This window comes from Embiotoca jacksoni, unplaced genomic scaffold (assembly GCF_022577435.1).
Source record: "Embiotoca jacksoni isolate LCO1_2020_lvr unplaced genomic scaffold, fEmbJac1.0.p SCAF_35, whole genome shotgun sequence".
Taxonomy (NCBI): domain Eukaryota; kingdom Metazoa; phylum Chordata; class Actinopteri; family Embiotocidae; genus Embiotoca; species Embiotoca jacksoni.
The window spans coordinates 2,955,258-2,970,082 of NW_027185387.1; the positions used below are offsets into that span (position 1 = coordinate 2,955,258).

A 14,825-nucleotide genomic window follows, 5' to 3' on the forward strand; every position below is an offset into this window, starting at 1 on the left:
ATCACCGTATTCAGGCATACGTGCAGCAGGATTACACATTAAACCCCTTCAGCGTTTTCTGTTGAGGAATGATGAGAAGACATCCACCGTTTAGTCGAGCCAAAACATTTAATACACATCATCGCAGGAGACATGCACTTGCAGCACTTCACACAGCGCACTTTTCTCAACTGTAGCTCGCATTTTTAATACACATAGAAACCATAAAATAATTTAAAACAAAACACATATTAAAAAAAAAAAAAAAAAGGGAGGTTGGGGGGGGTTACACTGTTCTTTTTATACATGTTCATAATAATGTTTCATAAAATGTATCACAGAAATTAGCTTTGAACACAGAGCAAACCATAGGAACTCAGGAATTACACCGACACTGTGCTTTTTGATAGTTAGCAGAAAAACTGTGAACTGTTGACACCCGAGAGCGAATGTCACAGAGAGGACAAGCGTTGGAAAGAAGAGTCTGTCTGGGTGAAGGAGGAGAGGTGGAAGAAGAAGGAGGAGTAGGAGGAGTAGGAGGAGGAGGAGTAGTAGGAGGAGGAGTGTGATGGTGGGTCTATATCTGTCCCTCTCTGATGAGAAACAATCCAAGTGAGCTGAAGGGCGGAGGGGTCGATTGCTAGGCGTAGAAGGTCTCTACTTTCACCGCTTGACAGAACATTGTCATGGAGAAGACCAGACCCAGGATCTGCACCAACACAGGAAACAAATCAGCCATTAATGGGTTTAGATGACCGCGTGAAAAGTAACTCTTCGACTCACTCGCTGATTCATAATAACGATTTGACCATAAATGCCCAAAAGAGGAATTTTCTCATACCGTTATGTCCAAATCTCATTACGTTTCTTTCTTGGATAACAACAAGAACACATTCTGCACACTCTTACCGATGGAAAAACTCACTAAATATTGCAGAATGTATTATCATACGTTGTATATTAGCTCCAGCACCTCCAGAAAGCCTTTGTTTTTGTATTTCTTTGACACCAAAAAAGCTTCTTAGTTCTTGTATCTAGTGTCAAGCAGAAACAACATTTGAATGCCAATCTATCTATTTTTAATGAAAAATATGACTTTCAAATGGCATTTTTTTTGTCTCATTTAACCATTATAATTTGCTGTTTTAAAAAAACAAAACATTCATTCTGATATATAGCTAGCTCATTTTACAAGTTTTTATATTGATAAATAGGCAGCAAAATCCATCACACAACAATAACACTGTTGTCTGTGTTTCTTGGTTGTTTGTATATATAATATATATATATATATATATGTATATACAGTGGGTATGGAAAGTATTCAGACCCCTTTAAATTTTTCACTCTTTGTTTCATTGCAGCCATTTGCTAAAATCAAAAAAGTTCATTTTATTTCTCATTAATGTACACTCAGCACCCCATCTTGACAGAAAAAAACAGAAATGTAGAAATTTGTGCAAATTTATTAAAAAAGAAAAACTGAAATATCACATGGTCATAAGTATTCAGACCCTTTGCTCAGTATTGAGTAGAAGCACCCTTTTGAGCTAGTACAGCCATGAGTCTTCTTGGGAATGATGCAACAAGCTTTTCACACCTGGATTTGGGGATCCTCTGCCATTCTTCCTTGCAGATCCTCTCCAGTTCCGTCAGGTTGGATGGTGAACGTTGGTGGACAGCCATTTTCAGGTCTCTCCAGAGAAGCTCAATTGGGTTTAGGTCAGGGCTCTGGCTGGGCCAGTCAAGAATGGTCACAGAGTTGTTCTGAAGCCACTTCTTTGTTATTTTAGCTGTGTGCTTCGGGTCATTGTCTTGTTGGAAGGTGAACCTTCGGCCCAGTCTGAGGTCCAGAGCACTCTGGAAGAGGTTTTCTTCCAGGATATCTCTGTACTTGGCCGCATTCATCTTTCCTTCAATTGCAACCGGTCGTCCTGTCCCTGCAGCTGAAAAACATCCCCATAGCATGATGCTGCCACCACCATGTTTCACTGTTGGGATTGTATTGGGCAGGTGATGAGCAGTGCCTGGTTTTCTCCACACATACCGCTTAGAATTAACGCCAAAAAGTTCAATCTTGGTCTCATCAGACCAGAGAATCTTATTTCTCATAGTCTGGGAGTCCTTCATGTGTTTTTTGGCAAACTCTATGCGGGCTTTCATATGTCTTGCACTGAGGAGAGGCTTCCGTCGGGCCACTCTGCCATAAAGCCCCGACTGGTGGAGGGCTGCAGTGATAGTTGACTTTGTGGAACTTTCTCCCATCTCCCTACTGCATCTCTGGAGCTCAGCCACAGTGATCTTTGGGTTCTTCTTTACCTCTCTCACCAAGGCTCTTCTCCCACGATTGCTCAGTTTGGCTGGACGGCCAGGTCTAGGAAGAGTTCTGGTCGTCCCAAACTTCTTCCATTTAAGGATTATGGAGGCCACTGTGCTCTTAGGAACCTTGAGTGCTGCAGAAATTATTTTGTAACCTTGGCCAGATCTGTGCCTTGCCACAATTCTGTCTCTGAGCTCCTTGGACAGTTCCTTCGACCTCATGATTCTCATTTGCTCTGACATGCACTGTGAGCTGTAAGGTCTTATATAGACAGGTGTGTGCCTTTCCTAATCAAGTCCAATCAGTTTAATTAAACACAGCTGGACTCCAATGAAGGAGTAGAACCATCTCAAGGAGGATCAGAAGAAATGGACAGCATGTGAGTTAAATATGAGTGTCACAGCAAAGGGTCTGAATACTTATGACCATGTGATATTTCAGTTTTTCTTTTTTAATAAATTTGCACAAATTTCTACATTTCTGTTTTTTCTTGTTAACATGGGGTGCTGAGTGTACATTAATGAGAAATAAAATGAACTTTTTTGATTTTAGCAAATGGCTGCAATGAAACAAAGAGTGAAAAATTTAAAGGGGTCTGAATACTTTCCGTACCCACTGTATATGCTGCTGTAGCGAAAAAGATTTCCCCTTGGGGATTAATAAAGTAACTACCTAACCTAACCTAAAAAATAAAGAAGAAAATAAGGAAATAACTAAGCACTAAGTATGCTAAAGTTTTACACACAAGACAAAATACACATAAACATACAAAATTGAACATCACACTCATTGTTCAAACAGCAACAATTGGCTAAATTGGCTTCTCTCCCCTGAAAACAGACGTTTAACAAATTACCTCTCATTGTTTAAACCTTATAATACCAACTCGGTGTTTCATTGTCTGAGCGGCTGAAATAATTTTTGCAAAACAGTGTGCATTCAGGCTTTTCACTATGGAGGGAAGTCTCTTCAAAAATGACTGGGGAATGCTAATGTGGACACAAATAATTTTCACACATTTATATTATTTGAATGTTATTTGAAGTTGATCTTGCTTGAGTGTTTGTGTGTCTGTCAACATGTTAAATCAAGTCCCTGCATTAGACGGGGCTTTTTGCTTACTAAATGAACATTTCTTTCATTTTATTGAATTGCCCTAAGATTTTGATTCCATATATTTTCCTAGGGAAAATCATAATTGTAACCAGTTTACTGTATTACTCTTCATCACTGCTGTTTCCAGCATCTATATCGGATTTAGCACTTTCCTGTAGACCATCCTGTGTTACTCCTCGTGTGCCGTCAGTTTGTTCTTGTGGGAAATCCAAATGAGACACTTTCCTGGAGGCTTCAGACACTTCCTCCCAAAACTATATTTTACTGCACCACCAGGATACATGACAATAAGGCTTCTAGTTTTCTTACCACAGCTTCCGACATCTTGGTAGTTGTTGGATAATGCTGGTAAACAGATTGTTGTGGGTGTCCTGACTCAATTTGTTTCACTTCGATTCCCTGCTTTTATGTGAACTAGTATTGAGACATTTGCTCAGGTGTGATGAGGGATGTCTGTCTGTATTAGAATTGTCTATTTTCCATTTGTATTTTATGGAAATATTTGGATTTATGCATGAGAATATTTTTACACCCATGTTAGAAGTTGCTTTCCTATCTATATTTTCTGCGTCTAATGCTATGAAAAGGAATTCTGCTGGGCTTTATGTTAATCCCTAACACGTCCCATTCCTAAAATACGTATTCTTAAAATCCCTAATTTTTTCAATATATCTTACTTGTTATGTAAAAATTGTGCATTGCCTAATAAATAGGAGTTTGCAATCTCTTTAGCTTTAAACAAAACCATGTAAATGTTGCTAAACAGTAGCTACTAATGTGAATAATGGGCACCGAAGTAGCCATAATGAAGGTAGTGAAACGGTGCACAAAGAGCCTAAATAGGGAAGTAAAAAGACCCCAGACATTACTGACTCAATAATGTCTATTATGTATTAGACTGTCTGCTGTTTGCTAACATGAAACATCATAATATACTAGTCGTATTACTCCAAGACAGGCTGCAGCTCAACCTCTAAATGCATTCATGTAAATATTTATTCAGCTTTTCATTTGTAAGAGGAATATTTTGATATTGGTATTTTCAAAAGTTACATAAACCTGATTAAGTCATCTTCCTTGCCTGACTGTAATGCATTATTGTATATTTATCTGTAGAGTCATGTATAATGGGGTGAGTCAGCCGGCGAACATTAGAGATATTTGAGATTAGTGTGGCAGCGATACCATCTTCTCTCTGGTTTTCTTTTTGCTGCATGCAGAATCTTCAAAAAAGGCAGAGAATCTAACGGGTGACTAAAAATGAGCCTGCAGCATCACAAGACACTCATGTGATCGATGCTTTAAAGCGCAGAGTGCTTCTCCTCTCAGATTGTGGAAACACATCACGTATCACTTGGCTGGAAAGGAGATAAAAGAATTTTATGGAAAGTCAAAGCCTCCTATGTGGTCTCGAGTGGTCACACAAGAGGCTTAAATCGGCCGCTGCTGTCCACAAAAATCCCGAGTTCAATGCTCAATGCAAAGGACACAGACAGTATTAGATTTAGTTATTTCAAAAGGAAGAGCCTCTGTCTGAGGGTGTAGATAGTAAGGACTGAATTAATGACTGCTGGAAAGAATCAAAACAATTCACACATCGTCACTGCTGTAATTACCTGAGTAAGTGCTGTACATAGAGCAAAGATCCAAAGTGCCACCAGGTTCTCATTAAGCCAGTCCTTTACCCGCTCGTAGCATGGCTGCGGAGACACAAACATGCAGAGAGCACATGAGCAAACATTAGCTAACAACTGTAAACTCTCCATTTAGATGTCTCGTGCTTTATATAACAGGATAATGGCCCACTTACAGCAAGTCTTCTCCTAAATAAAGAAACTGTGACAGAAAATATTCTTTTGCTAAAAGATCCCTTGTGGGAACATCCTTATCTACTCCTCCTCCTCTGACCTAATATTCTTTAGGAAAACTTTCCAAAATTGAAGCAAGTCCCTGCCACCCTTGTCTCCCTTCAGCAGTACAAACTGGAGTAATGTGAATGTAGGAGTCGCACATACACTGGAGGAATGATTTAGACATGGGCTGAATTTTTCATGTTTGACGTTGCTTGAATGCATTCTGAAGGCAAGATGACAAAATAAATTCTTGACCCTCTCATGGCTTTGCCATCTTTTTTTTTTTTGTCACCAAGACATTTTCACCACCTGGAGTAGATTTCAAAATATGTTTTGAAAATGTAAAACGTTTTTTTTGAGCCTGACAAGCAGAACAAGGCGAAAGGTAATTATTACTAATAGAGGGAATGGAGCAATGCCCCGCTGGGTCAGGGATGTAGGCAAGTACTAAAAAGAAGATGAATTATCGAAGCAAAGAAATTGCCTTTCTATTTAGAGGAGTTGAAAGCTGACATGAGAAGTGATGGAAGTGATATTTGCCAGCCACGTGGGCCACCCTTTAAAGATATGTCTGCTTTGTTACGATAGATACACAAGAGAAAAGACCACCCGACATATTGTAGTAAAGGGAAAAATGCTATCATAACAGGCTACATTGCTGTTCTAATTAAATTATTCATTTCTGCAGACATGCCTTCCTGATTGTGCTTTTTTTTTTTTTTTTAAATACCGTGACATCAAAAAGCTGAGTCAGAGCCAAGGAAAACCGAGAACAAATCTAGTCTGTATTTCACTGGTGTCCGGGAACCAAAAAATATATTTTCCTTAGCATACGGTGAAATAGTTCTGGGATGGATCGATATGGAAAGTTGTGCTGTAAGCCAAAATTTAAGACAGCTTCAGACTTATTTATTTGCTGTCCAGCTGCAAACCTCCTGGATCACAGAGCTGCAATTGAAAATATATAAATTCCGATTTTTATTGTTTGACGTCCACTGCAGACACCCATAAAACTCTGTGGGGAAAAAAAACCCAACTGATTAGTAAACCCCAACCTGAAATTCCAGTCCAAGCAAAGAGACCATGCTCATTCAAAGTGTTACAGAGCCAACAAGTCTTTCAAAAATGAACAACAAAATAGGTTTGTATAACAAAGTCGTGTCAATACTTGGCTCTCCAGTCGGCTACTCTATTGTTTTGGTTCACTCCCAGTGTAAGATTTGGCCACAGTATTTCACTATTTCTAGTGAAAATGCTGAAAATCCAAAGTACACCATACAGTCAGTGACCATCTGAGGACTATAGTGGAGCATTTAGCAACTGAAGGGACAGTTATTTCCCTGATGAGATAGTAGAATCCAAAAGCAGAGCTGCAAGAATTGTCGACTAAAAAACAAAAAAAAACCCGACTATAGATAAATGATACGGTTGCTCCATAACTACCAGATGTCTATGACGTCTTATCTGATCCCTTTAGTTGTGTACATGTTCTGTCTTTGAGAAATGGTGCTCTGCCACACGAAAAATACCCTATTCATTGCTCTGTAACTGTGATCCTGGCTTTCCTACAAGGCCGGGTGGACAAAGAAAACGTTTTTTCCTCTGTGAAGGGCTATTTAACATTGATTTCTGCCTGCCACATTGCTTTTGAGGGGAAACGGTGGCACTGAACCCGTCAGTGTGTCGCTTCAGGAGAGGAGCAACCCAAGGGCTTCCTGTCACAAAATCATTAACCCTCTCCGGGGGACCTCGCGCCCATTTTGAATGCTTTTGAGTTTTGAGCTTGTATAAAAGTCCTGCAGCATTATCGGTAAAGAAGCAAATCACAAGGGTGATTCAGATTATTCAAAAGATAGCACAAAATACACTCAGTGATACCGTTGAGCTAGATAGGAACAAGTAGATTTGAAGGTAAAAACTTCAAAGGCTGTAGTGCTTGCTCTCAGCCCAGTCAAATGAGAGGGTGAAATTCATGCACTCCCACTCTACCTTAGTTCCTTGCAGGGGAAGAAAGGCTGACACTGCGTTCCAACCCTGCTTTTATCCCTAAAGTGTTAGGGTCATGCTCTCCAACTAAGCCTCCGTCCTTCTACCCCCCTTGCCTTTGTCTTCAGACGAGCATTTGTGGTTACATGTGCTTTGCAAAGCGGATAGAACCGAATGCTTTTAGAAAAAAAATCACCAGCTTTTTGTGCTGGGTGCTCCACGACACTGAGAAACTTAGTTCCAGTCAATCCTGGTGCATTAGAAGCTTCTCATGTGGTCAAATTCAGGACGTTTGACAATCTGAGACACTCACTCATGCTGTTCAGAGAATTGTGGTTATGTAAATAATCCAAAGTTTTTGAATAGTTTCCATCCACAACCCACACAGCTGAACTGAGAAAGCATCTGTGTGTCTGTCTGTGTGTGTGTGTGTGTGTGTGTGTGTGTGTGTGTGTGTGTGTGTGTGTGTGTGTGTCTGTCTGTCTGTGTGTGTGTGTGTGTGTGTGTGTGTGTGTGTGTGTGTGTGTGTGTGTGAGTGTGTGTGCGTACATCATGAATCCTTTATTACAATGTGTCATTTTTGTGCTTGTTTCTGATTGTTACAAAAACCCTCAAGGATAATTCCTACTAGATTCTTACTAAACCTTTAGCTGAAAAGCATTACGAGGCATTCATCCGATTTTATATTTATTTATATTACTTACATTTGCCTTGGAAAACTTTAACAACATAAAACTGTCAGTGGCCTTAAACGGCTTCACTTACTTATTTTTGGTACTTTCAACTCAATATTTATTTCAGTTCCAGTTCAAAATTTAAATTAAATTAAAAATAAACTGGACATTAGTAAGGGCATCATAGGAATGTGAATTCAATCAAAACAACATGCGCAGTACATGTTTGCAGAGGTGGTGTATGCAAGAAGTGAGTGCAGGTATTATTGGAAGGGAGCTTCACTCTGCATCCAAATGTTCATCACAAAAACAAAACCAGTCAGATTCATTTGTTTGTCCAAATGTATTTCGCGCTGGAGGAAGCCGTGGAATTCAGAGGTCCGTGTCAAGGCCAACACACTGTCACCTAAGGGAGATAAATATGCATCGTTTTGAATAATTCAGTGGTTTGTGTAGAAGCCGGATTCAGGAAAAGTAATGGAAAGGCCTTTGAACAGGTTGCCGCTGCAGTTTGACCACAGCTTGGCCTTTCACTCGCTGAATGGAGAGAATGAACTGAGTTCCAAACAAGGGTCAGGGCTTTGTATTTCAAGATGAAGGGCTCCCTGTACCCAGTCTACACCTCTGACCAGGATGGCATCATATTCAAGGCCTGCCCTTTGCAAGTGGAAAGTAAACTTGACTGACCCCCATTTCCTTTGTTTACTAAACTCAAGATCAGAATCTAATACGTGTCTTGTGTCAAATAGCATCTCTGTCTCCTGTTACTGAATGTTTGAAACAAACAACAAATATTCATCTAATCTTTCAGAGTTTTTTTTTTTTTTTTTTTTTTTTTTTTTTAATATTTTTACATTCAATTGTAAGATAAGAAACCCTTCATCTCACTATATTTAGTTGGCGATCTGGAGCCTTTTATTAGATGATATGATCTTGTTGTAGTTGTTGTGGAATTGGACACACTTAAAGCACTTTTTAAATAAAGAGTTTTAAAATTTAAACATCTACTTGATGGACTTTCCAGGTTCAAAACCTGAGAATGTCTAATGCTGAATATCTTCATGGTTTTAAATACAAAATAAAACCATCCAACAAGCTACGAAATTTTTAAAAGAGATGACAACACACCTGATCTGGAGCTTTACGAACCGTTTCAGTTTCTACACACAGCATCTGGCTCACCTGCTGTGATTTGTGAAATGGCCCATTCTCCATTTTGTTGCAACAGCTTAACATCGGACGTTATACGGAAATCGTTGCTATTGTTGTTCATCGTCTTTACTCATTATGATGTTCTGCGACTGCTGCAGCGCTGCTGGTTTCAGTGTTTGAGGTTGTCCGAACCTTTTTTTTTTTTTTTTTAATGCCCTTAGTGATTATGACCAACTTCATAACTCATTTTTAATTTCATTACTCCTGCCATCACATCTTATCGTAACATTTTTATCTTTCATGCTGCTGTCCTCATAATATCGCATCCAGTTTTTTCAGTTGGTACACCTGTTGTGTCGGTCTCCTGGTGTTGTGATTGTCTTCATGCTTTAAGGCTCAGATTTTATAAGGCTTTTGAGACGCTGTGTCAGCGCCAGCTATTCCATTTCCTACATTCTTCTTTCTCATGTGACTGAACTTGTTATTCACAATAGCAAACAGGTGCAATGTATTATTACACTCACATTTTAACACATATATCCACAGTTGAGTTCAAGTGTTATTATTGTCTAGCATGGTGTTCCCAGACCCAAATTTGCTGTGTGAATCGATGGTTGTGGCCACCGTACACAGAGAATCGTTTCCAGCTTTTGCATCCTACTGGTGTAGACCTTCATTTTGAAACTGTTGGAGCAGCCTTTAACCAATCGGCATTGATCTCGTTATGCGCCAATGCAACTACATTTAGAAAAACAAATTGCTCGACTTCAACATCATCGCACTCAGCTATCCTCCACTGGTCGCTGTTTGGTCCGCCCCTCAGAGCGGCTGTGAAAAAGTTAATGCAAACATATTTCCAGACTATAATTACAGAGAAGAAAACTCTACCTCTGAGCAATAATCTGTAAAAGCAATGCTGGTTTTCTTTTATTGCTTTTCCTTCATTATTTGGTGTTAACTTGCTTGCGTTAGATGTAAATACAGCAAGGCTGTGAGGAGTAAAGTAAGGATATTTTAAACATGGAGAGTAAAGGTAAAGAGAAGGGTGAGTTGGGGAAACTTGAAAGAGCGATGCCACTAAATGCAGTTGATGAGCTAATTATTTAATTTAAGTTATTTGGTGCCAGCAGCTGTAGTAGTAGCAGCAGAGAGGACCTGGGGAGGTAGGCTACAGGGGAGGGGGGCTTACTCGGGGCGGGGGGCAGGCGGAGATCTAAAGATGTTCCCCAGAGTAGCAATCAAGTAACCAGCTCCGGCCATGTGTTAAGGTTGGCCCATTTATTACTCAATCAAATGCACAGTTGATAAACAAGATCTATCGCTGGAACCAAAGTGCAGGATAGTATATTCAAGATTACTTTGAAGAAGAAATGATGTTATGATTGCTTGAAAAATATGATAGAGGTATAGATGATGACTAACTAGATTTAAATATGTTAATTCAGAATGAGAGGAGCCTCTCAGAGTGTTGCTGTTCGGCTAGAAAAAAATAAAATAAACACAGCTTTAAACTAACCTAATTATTTGTGATCCCACTGCTGCTGTACAGTGGCTTGTATTGTACTGTTACTGTGGTAAAATTAGGGTACTGAAACAACCCTGGCAGCGACGACTGCGAGTAGAAAAAAACAGATTAATATTAATTATAATATATTAATTAGTATTTTTTTTTCCCCTTTTGACATGCTATATTGACTAAATGCCTTTGTTTGTTAAAGTCCCTCTGCAGTGCAAAATGTGTGGTTCTCCCGCTTTCTTCTCTTCGATGTAGTTCTCTTCGTCATGCAGGATGATGTATGTTTTATTTTTTTCACACTCATCTGCTTAAGTTTCTCTGTATTCACGCGCCTTAAATCTCTGCAGCTTACACAAATGTGAGGTGAAAACTTGAAGCTTTGAGCGCGCATGCTCTGAGAGGAACGTTTTCAGCGAGGCACGATGCATCTTGTGTCCAACACATTTCCATATTCATACATTCGCTGTTTTTTTTTTTTTTTTTTTTTTTTTTTTTTTTAATAAGTGGAGGACAACTCGGAAAAACCCAAATCTGACAGAAAATGAAACTACAGGCAGATTCTTTTTTTTTTCTTTCAATTTAATATATCATAAAACATTTTAGAGAGCTCTTTTAAAGAAGAATCCGTCTAACCCCCCCATCAGCCTGTGAGTCCAGTCTTTGCCAGACTCCAAAAAAAAATTGCGAACGGCTGGTTTATTGTGTCGAAGGCTGATCTCAAAGCCAGACCAAGGTCAAATTTGGTGCATCAGCTGTTCTTCACAGAGGTCATTAGTCAGGAGCACTGATAGTGTACACTCTATAGTTGGACCTCTCAAACAAGCCTCGAATTTTCAAAGATGGAGTTCTAAAGTTGGAAAGAAAGCAATTCGATGAAAACTGTTTTCCCGGATACTTTGGAGAGAAAGGTAACTTTGACGATGACTCGGCGGCGGTTCTTTTTATTTATTTGTTTTTTTTTTTTAAAGTAGGAGCTGGACTACTGTATGGAGAACGAAAAAAACGAGACCAGTTTCTAGTTTGCTATCTGTAGCTTAATTTATGGACTGCAGAAAGTCTTTGACTAATTGCATATAAACGACAAGTTCATAGGAAGAATGTGAAGAGGCCAGGTGGTTGCTCTCATGTGCGGCACAGGTTGCATCAGTTCAGAAATGATGATGAGGTAATGATACTGTTGTAAAGCGTTCAGCAGAGCAGTTTGCCACGGTAACGAGCAGGTCGCAAGTAGGTGGAGTAATGCTACTTCTGAATGAATGCGTAATTAATACCAGCTGTCCCTACGTATTATCCCAACAGACTCATTACTTCCCCAACAACGTCTTGCCGAATCATGTGCAGATTAACCTATTTGCATGCTGTCCAAACACTAAAAACACCCCTATGTTACATATTCATTGAGACAAACTTGCAAAAATGATGTAGTTTGTCTTTTTTTCTCTCTTAACTGATGCAATCCCCTGCACACCCTGTTCAGCCTTTTCACCAGAGCAAGCTCTCACTCATCGACATGCAGCCCCTTTCAGCAGATTCAGCGGTTTTTTTTTTTTCCACAGTACACTAAGGATTTAAAATCCCTTTTTTTAATCTGGTTTTGCAGCAGCAAAGTCCAATATATTGTTGGTTTTTAACCTGGTGAGGATTCAACATCTGCACGGCACATTAATGGTGGTGCACAGGTCTGAAACCTCGAAACCTTAGAAAAACGTTAGTAGCACCAACAGTTAAGTCCTTCTGATTAATTCAATATCAATAATAATTAATACAAATCTCTTTGCTTGGTCTTTGGCCACACGGCAAAGCTTCAAAATCCCTTTTTGCTGCGAAAAATGATGATTTTGTAGAATTTGAATATGGTGAGCCAAGTTGTTTTTCCAGTTTTAAATCTCGCCACTGTGGAGAGAACAGGTGCATTAAGTATTTACCGTGTTCCTAAATTGATTTGGGATCAAACAAAGAACTGCCTTTTGACATTACAAATTTCAATTAAATAAAACATGACTAACAGTGTGACAACCTCCTCCCAGTTGTATCTTCTCCTTTTTGTTCTTCCTTTCCTTTCAAGCTTTTCTTATGGCACGTATGCAGAAACCGGCAGATTACATTAGCTACAGACCGACAGCTAATTTATCAATGTTAAGTAGATAAGTAGTCTCAACAGGCTGCGTGAATGGACTGTCTCCAACCATGAAACTCATAAGAGGGGTCTTAACAAGCGTATTGATTACATGCATACAGACTGAAGCTAACAGATCTCCTCACCAGCTAAAGATCCATGAAGACGTGCAGAAAAATAAACAGCGTTGTTCTTGTGTCGCAGCGTTGAGCTAATTAGCTCCAAGTATGGATAGTACAGGGGAAATAGCATGACCCTATTAGTATGGTATTAGTTTATACTTGGACAAGCAAAACAGATTAGAGTTTGATTTTTCAGTTTAATTGTTTATGTTTACAACAAATTTATTTGATTGGAGGATGTGGATTTGTTCCGGTAAACATGATCTGATCTGATGTGAACTTTAACTGCAGCTGTACATGTCTCCAAGTTCAGAAAGAGCAGGACAGAGACACTAATGTTAGCATGAAGGATCAACTTCCACATGCTATTTATATTGATTGTAATTCCACTATATAACGTACCTAATGTACCTAGTTAATGATATACCATCTCTTGACCTTATACTATAGGTACTGCAAGTGTAGTTAGCTGGACATGCAAACATCAGCAGTTTAATTTGAGCAAATGAACACTATAATTAATTCCCTACTTTTTTGCCCTTGTTCTTGTGGCTTTGAAAAGTCCCCAAATATTACTCCATCACTCCATTCAGTCATTTACAGGCCTGCTGTGCCAGTCACGGTTGCTTTGTGGTGTAACTTAACAATTGATGTTTGAAAATGGGGTGTAGCAAACTGTAGATTTACAAAATACAACAACAACAACAACAACAAAAAAACTGTAAAAGCCAAGAAAAAGAATATTAGCTGCACCTTTTGGAGGTTCACTTAGATATTTTAACGTCACAACTTACCGCTGTCCACCATGTTCCCGGGTTGTCCAGGCCACAGTTGTCGCTGTACTCCAGGCAGCAGGAGTCTGGCACGCGGGTGGCGTTGTAAACCTCAAACCAGTCTGTGTGGTTGGTGACTCCGCAGCAACGAAACTGTACCAGAGAAAGACAATGAGTCAAGAGAGTCTTTCCTTTTATTGTCATCCTACTGCATGATAACTAATATCCTCTATAACATCCTGACATGATTGGAAACTAAATACATTTACCTGCTAATTTACCTATTAAAATAATGGATATTCATACAACACACTTCTACACATCTACTTGATTTTGAGCTGCAGCTGCTTCTGTTAAATTCTCATCCTATTTGTCTCAAAGCCCTGAAATACTTTTCTAAGCCGCCGGCTTCTTTTTTTATCTACATCTTGCCGGTTTGTGATTGGTATAGATTTTTGATAAGGGCTCGTGGCTTTCACCACAATTCAGTTCATCAGTTTACTTGAGAAGATAAAGTGCCCCTGATGTTTTTGTTCATCTCTTGGATTTTAATTCCACACCGGAGTAGTGCCGCCTGAGCCACTCCCCATGCCACTTCGTGCACAGAATCGGGAATTGTGTGTTAATTTAAAACTCGCTCACCTGCTTAAACAATGGATCAAGTTTGCAATTTATCATGTAGTATACCAGAATTCTAATTACCAGAAAGCATGTAATACGTAGTTGTAAAGTTTTGTGAATAAATCAACGCCTAAATGCTGCACAGAGTCAGAATATTGAAATAGTACCACCTTGAAAAGTTAACAACCAGCGTGGCGTGTGACCCTTATGGATTTATTATAAGCGGCATTTGGTGCCTCACGGAAATTTTTACTGCTACTTTTCCTCCATGTAGATCCTCTTCTACACGCATGCATAGTTCTATAAGTGGCCATTAATAAGATTGAGAGTGAACTTTGCTCCTGGGACATCTGCTGTATTATCCATCGATGCAGTGACTCGGCGTGTATGAAAAGAGGCTTGAGATTGACTGACAGAATGAGAGCTGCCTTTTAATGGTCTTCCTCTCAGCCAGACTTTGTGGAGGCCCATGCGTACGCATAGCGGCACTGATCTTACGACGAAGAAATTAAAAAAAAAAAAAAAAAATGCACAATAACACTTGCACACATGAATTTTCAAATTGTGGCTCATTCTGGCACATGGTATCATCCCCAT

General features: G+C 39.4%; 1 protein-coding gene across 3 annotated transcripts in view; it reads right to left on the reverse strand.

The window, feature by feature from the left end:
- Positions 1 to 89: 89 nt before the first annotated feature.
- Positions 90 to 14,825, reverse strand: part of tspan4a (tetraspanin 4a) — a 133,208-nt gene continuing 118,472 nt past the window's right edge. For all 3 annotated transcript variants that reach the window (XM_069165659.1, XM_069165655.1, XM_069165658.1), the window contains 3 exons: positions 13,629 to 13,760; positions 5,032 to 5,115; positions 90 to 688 (listed from right to left, as the gene is read on the reverse strand). In XM_069165659.1, coding sequence (XP_069021760.1) covers positions 620 to 688; positions 5,032 to 5,115; positions 13,629 to 13,760 — 285 coding nt within the window. In that variant the 3' untranslated portion in view covers positions 90 to 619. The remainder of the gene's footprint in view (positions 689 to 5,031; positions 5,116 to 13,628; positions 13,761 to 14,825) is intronic.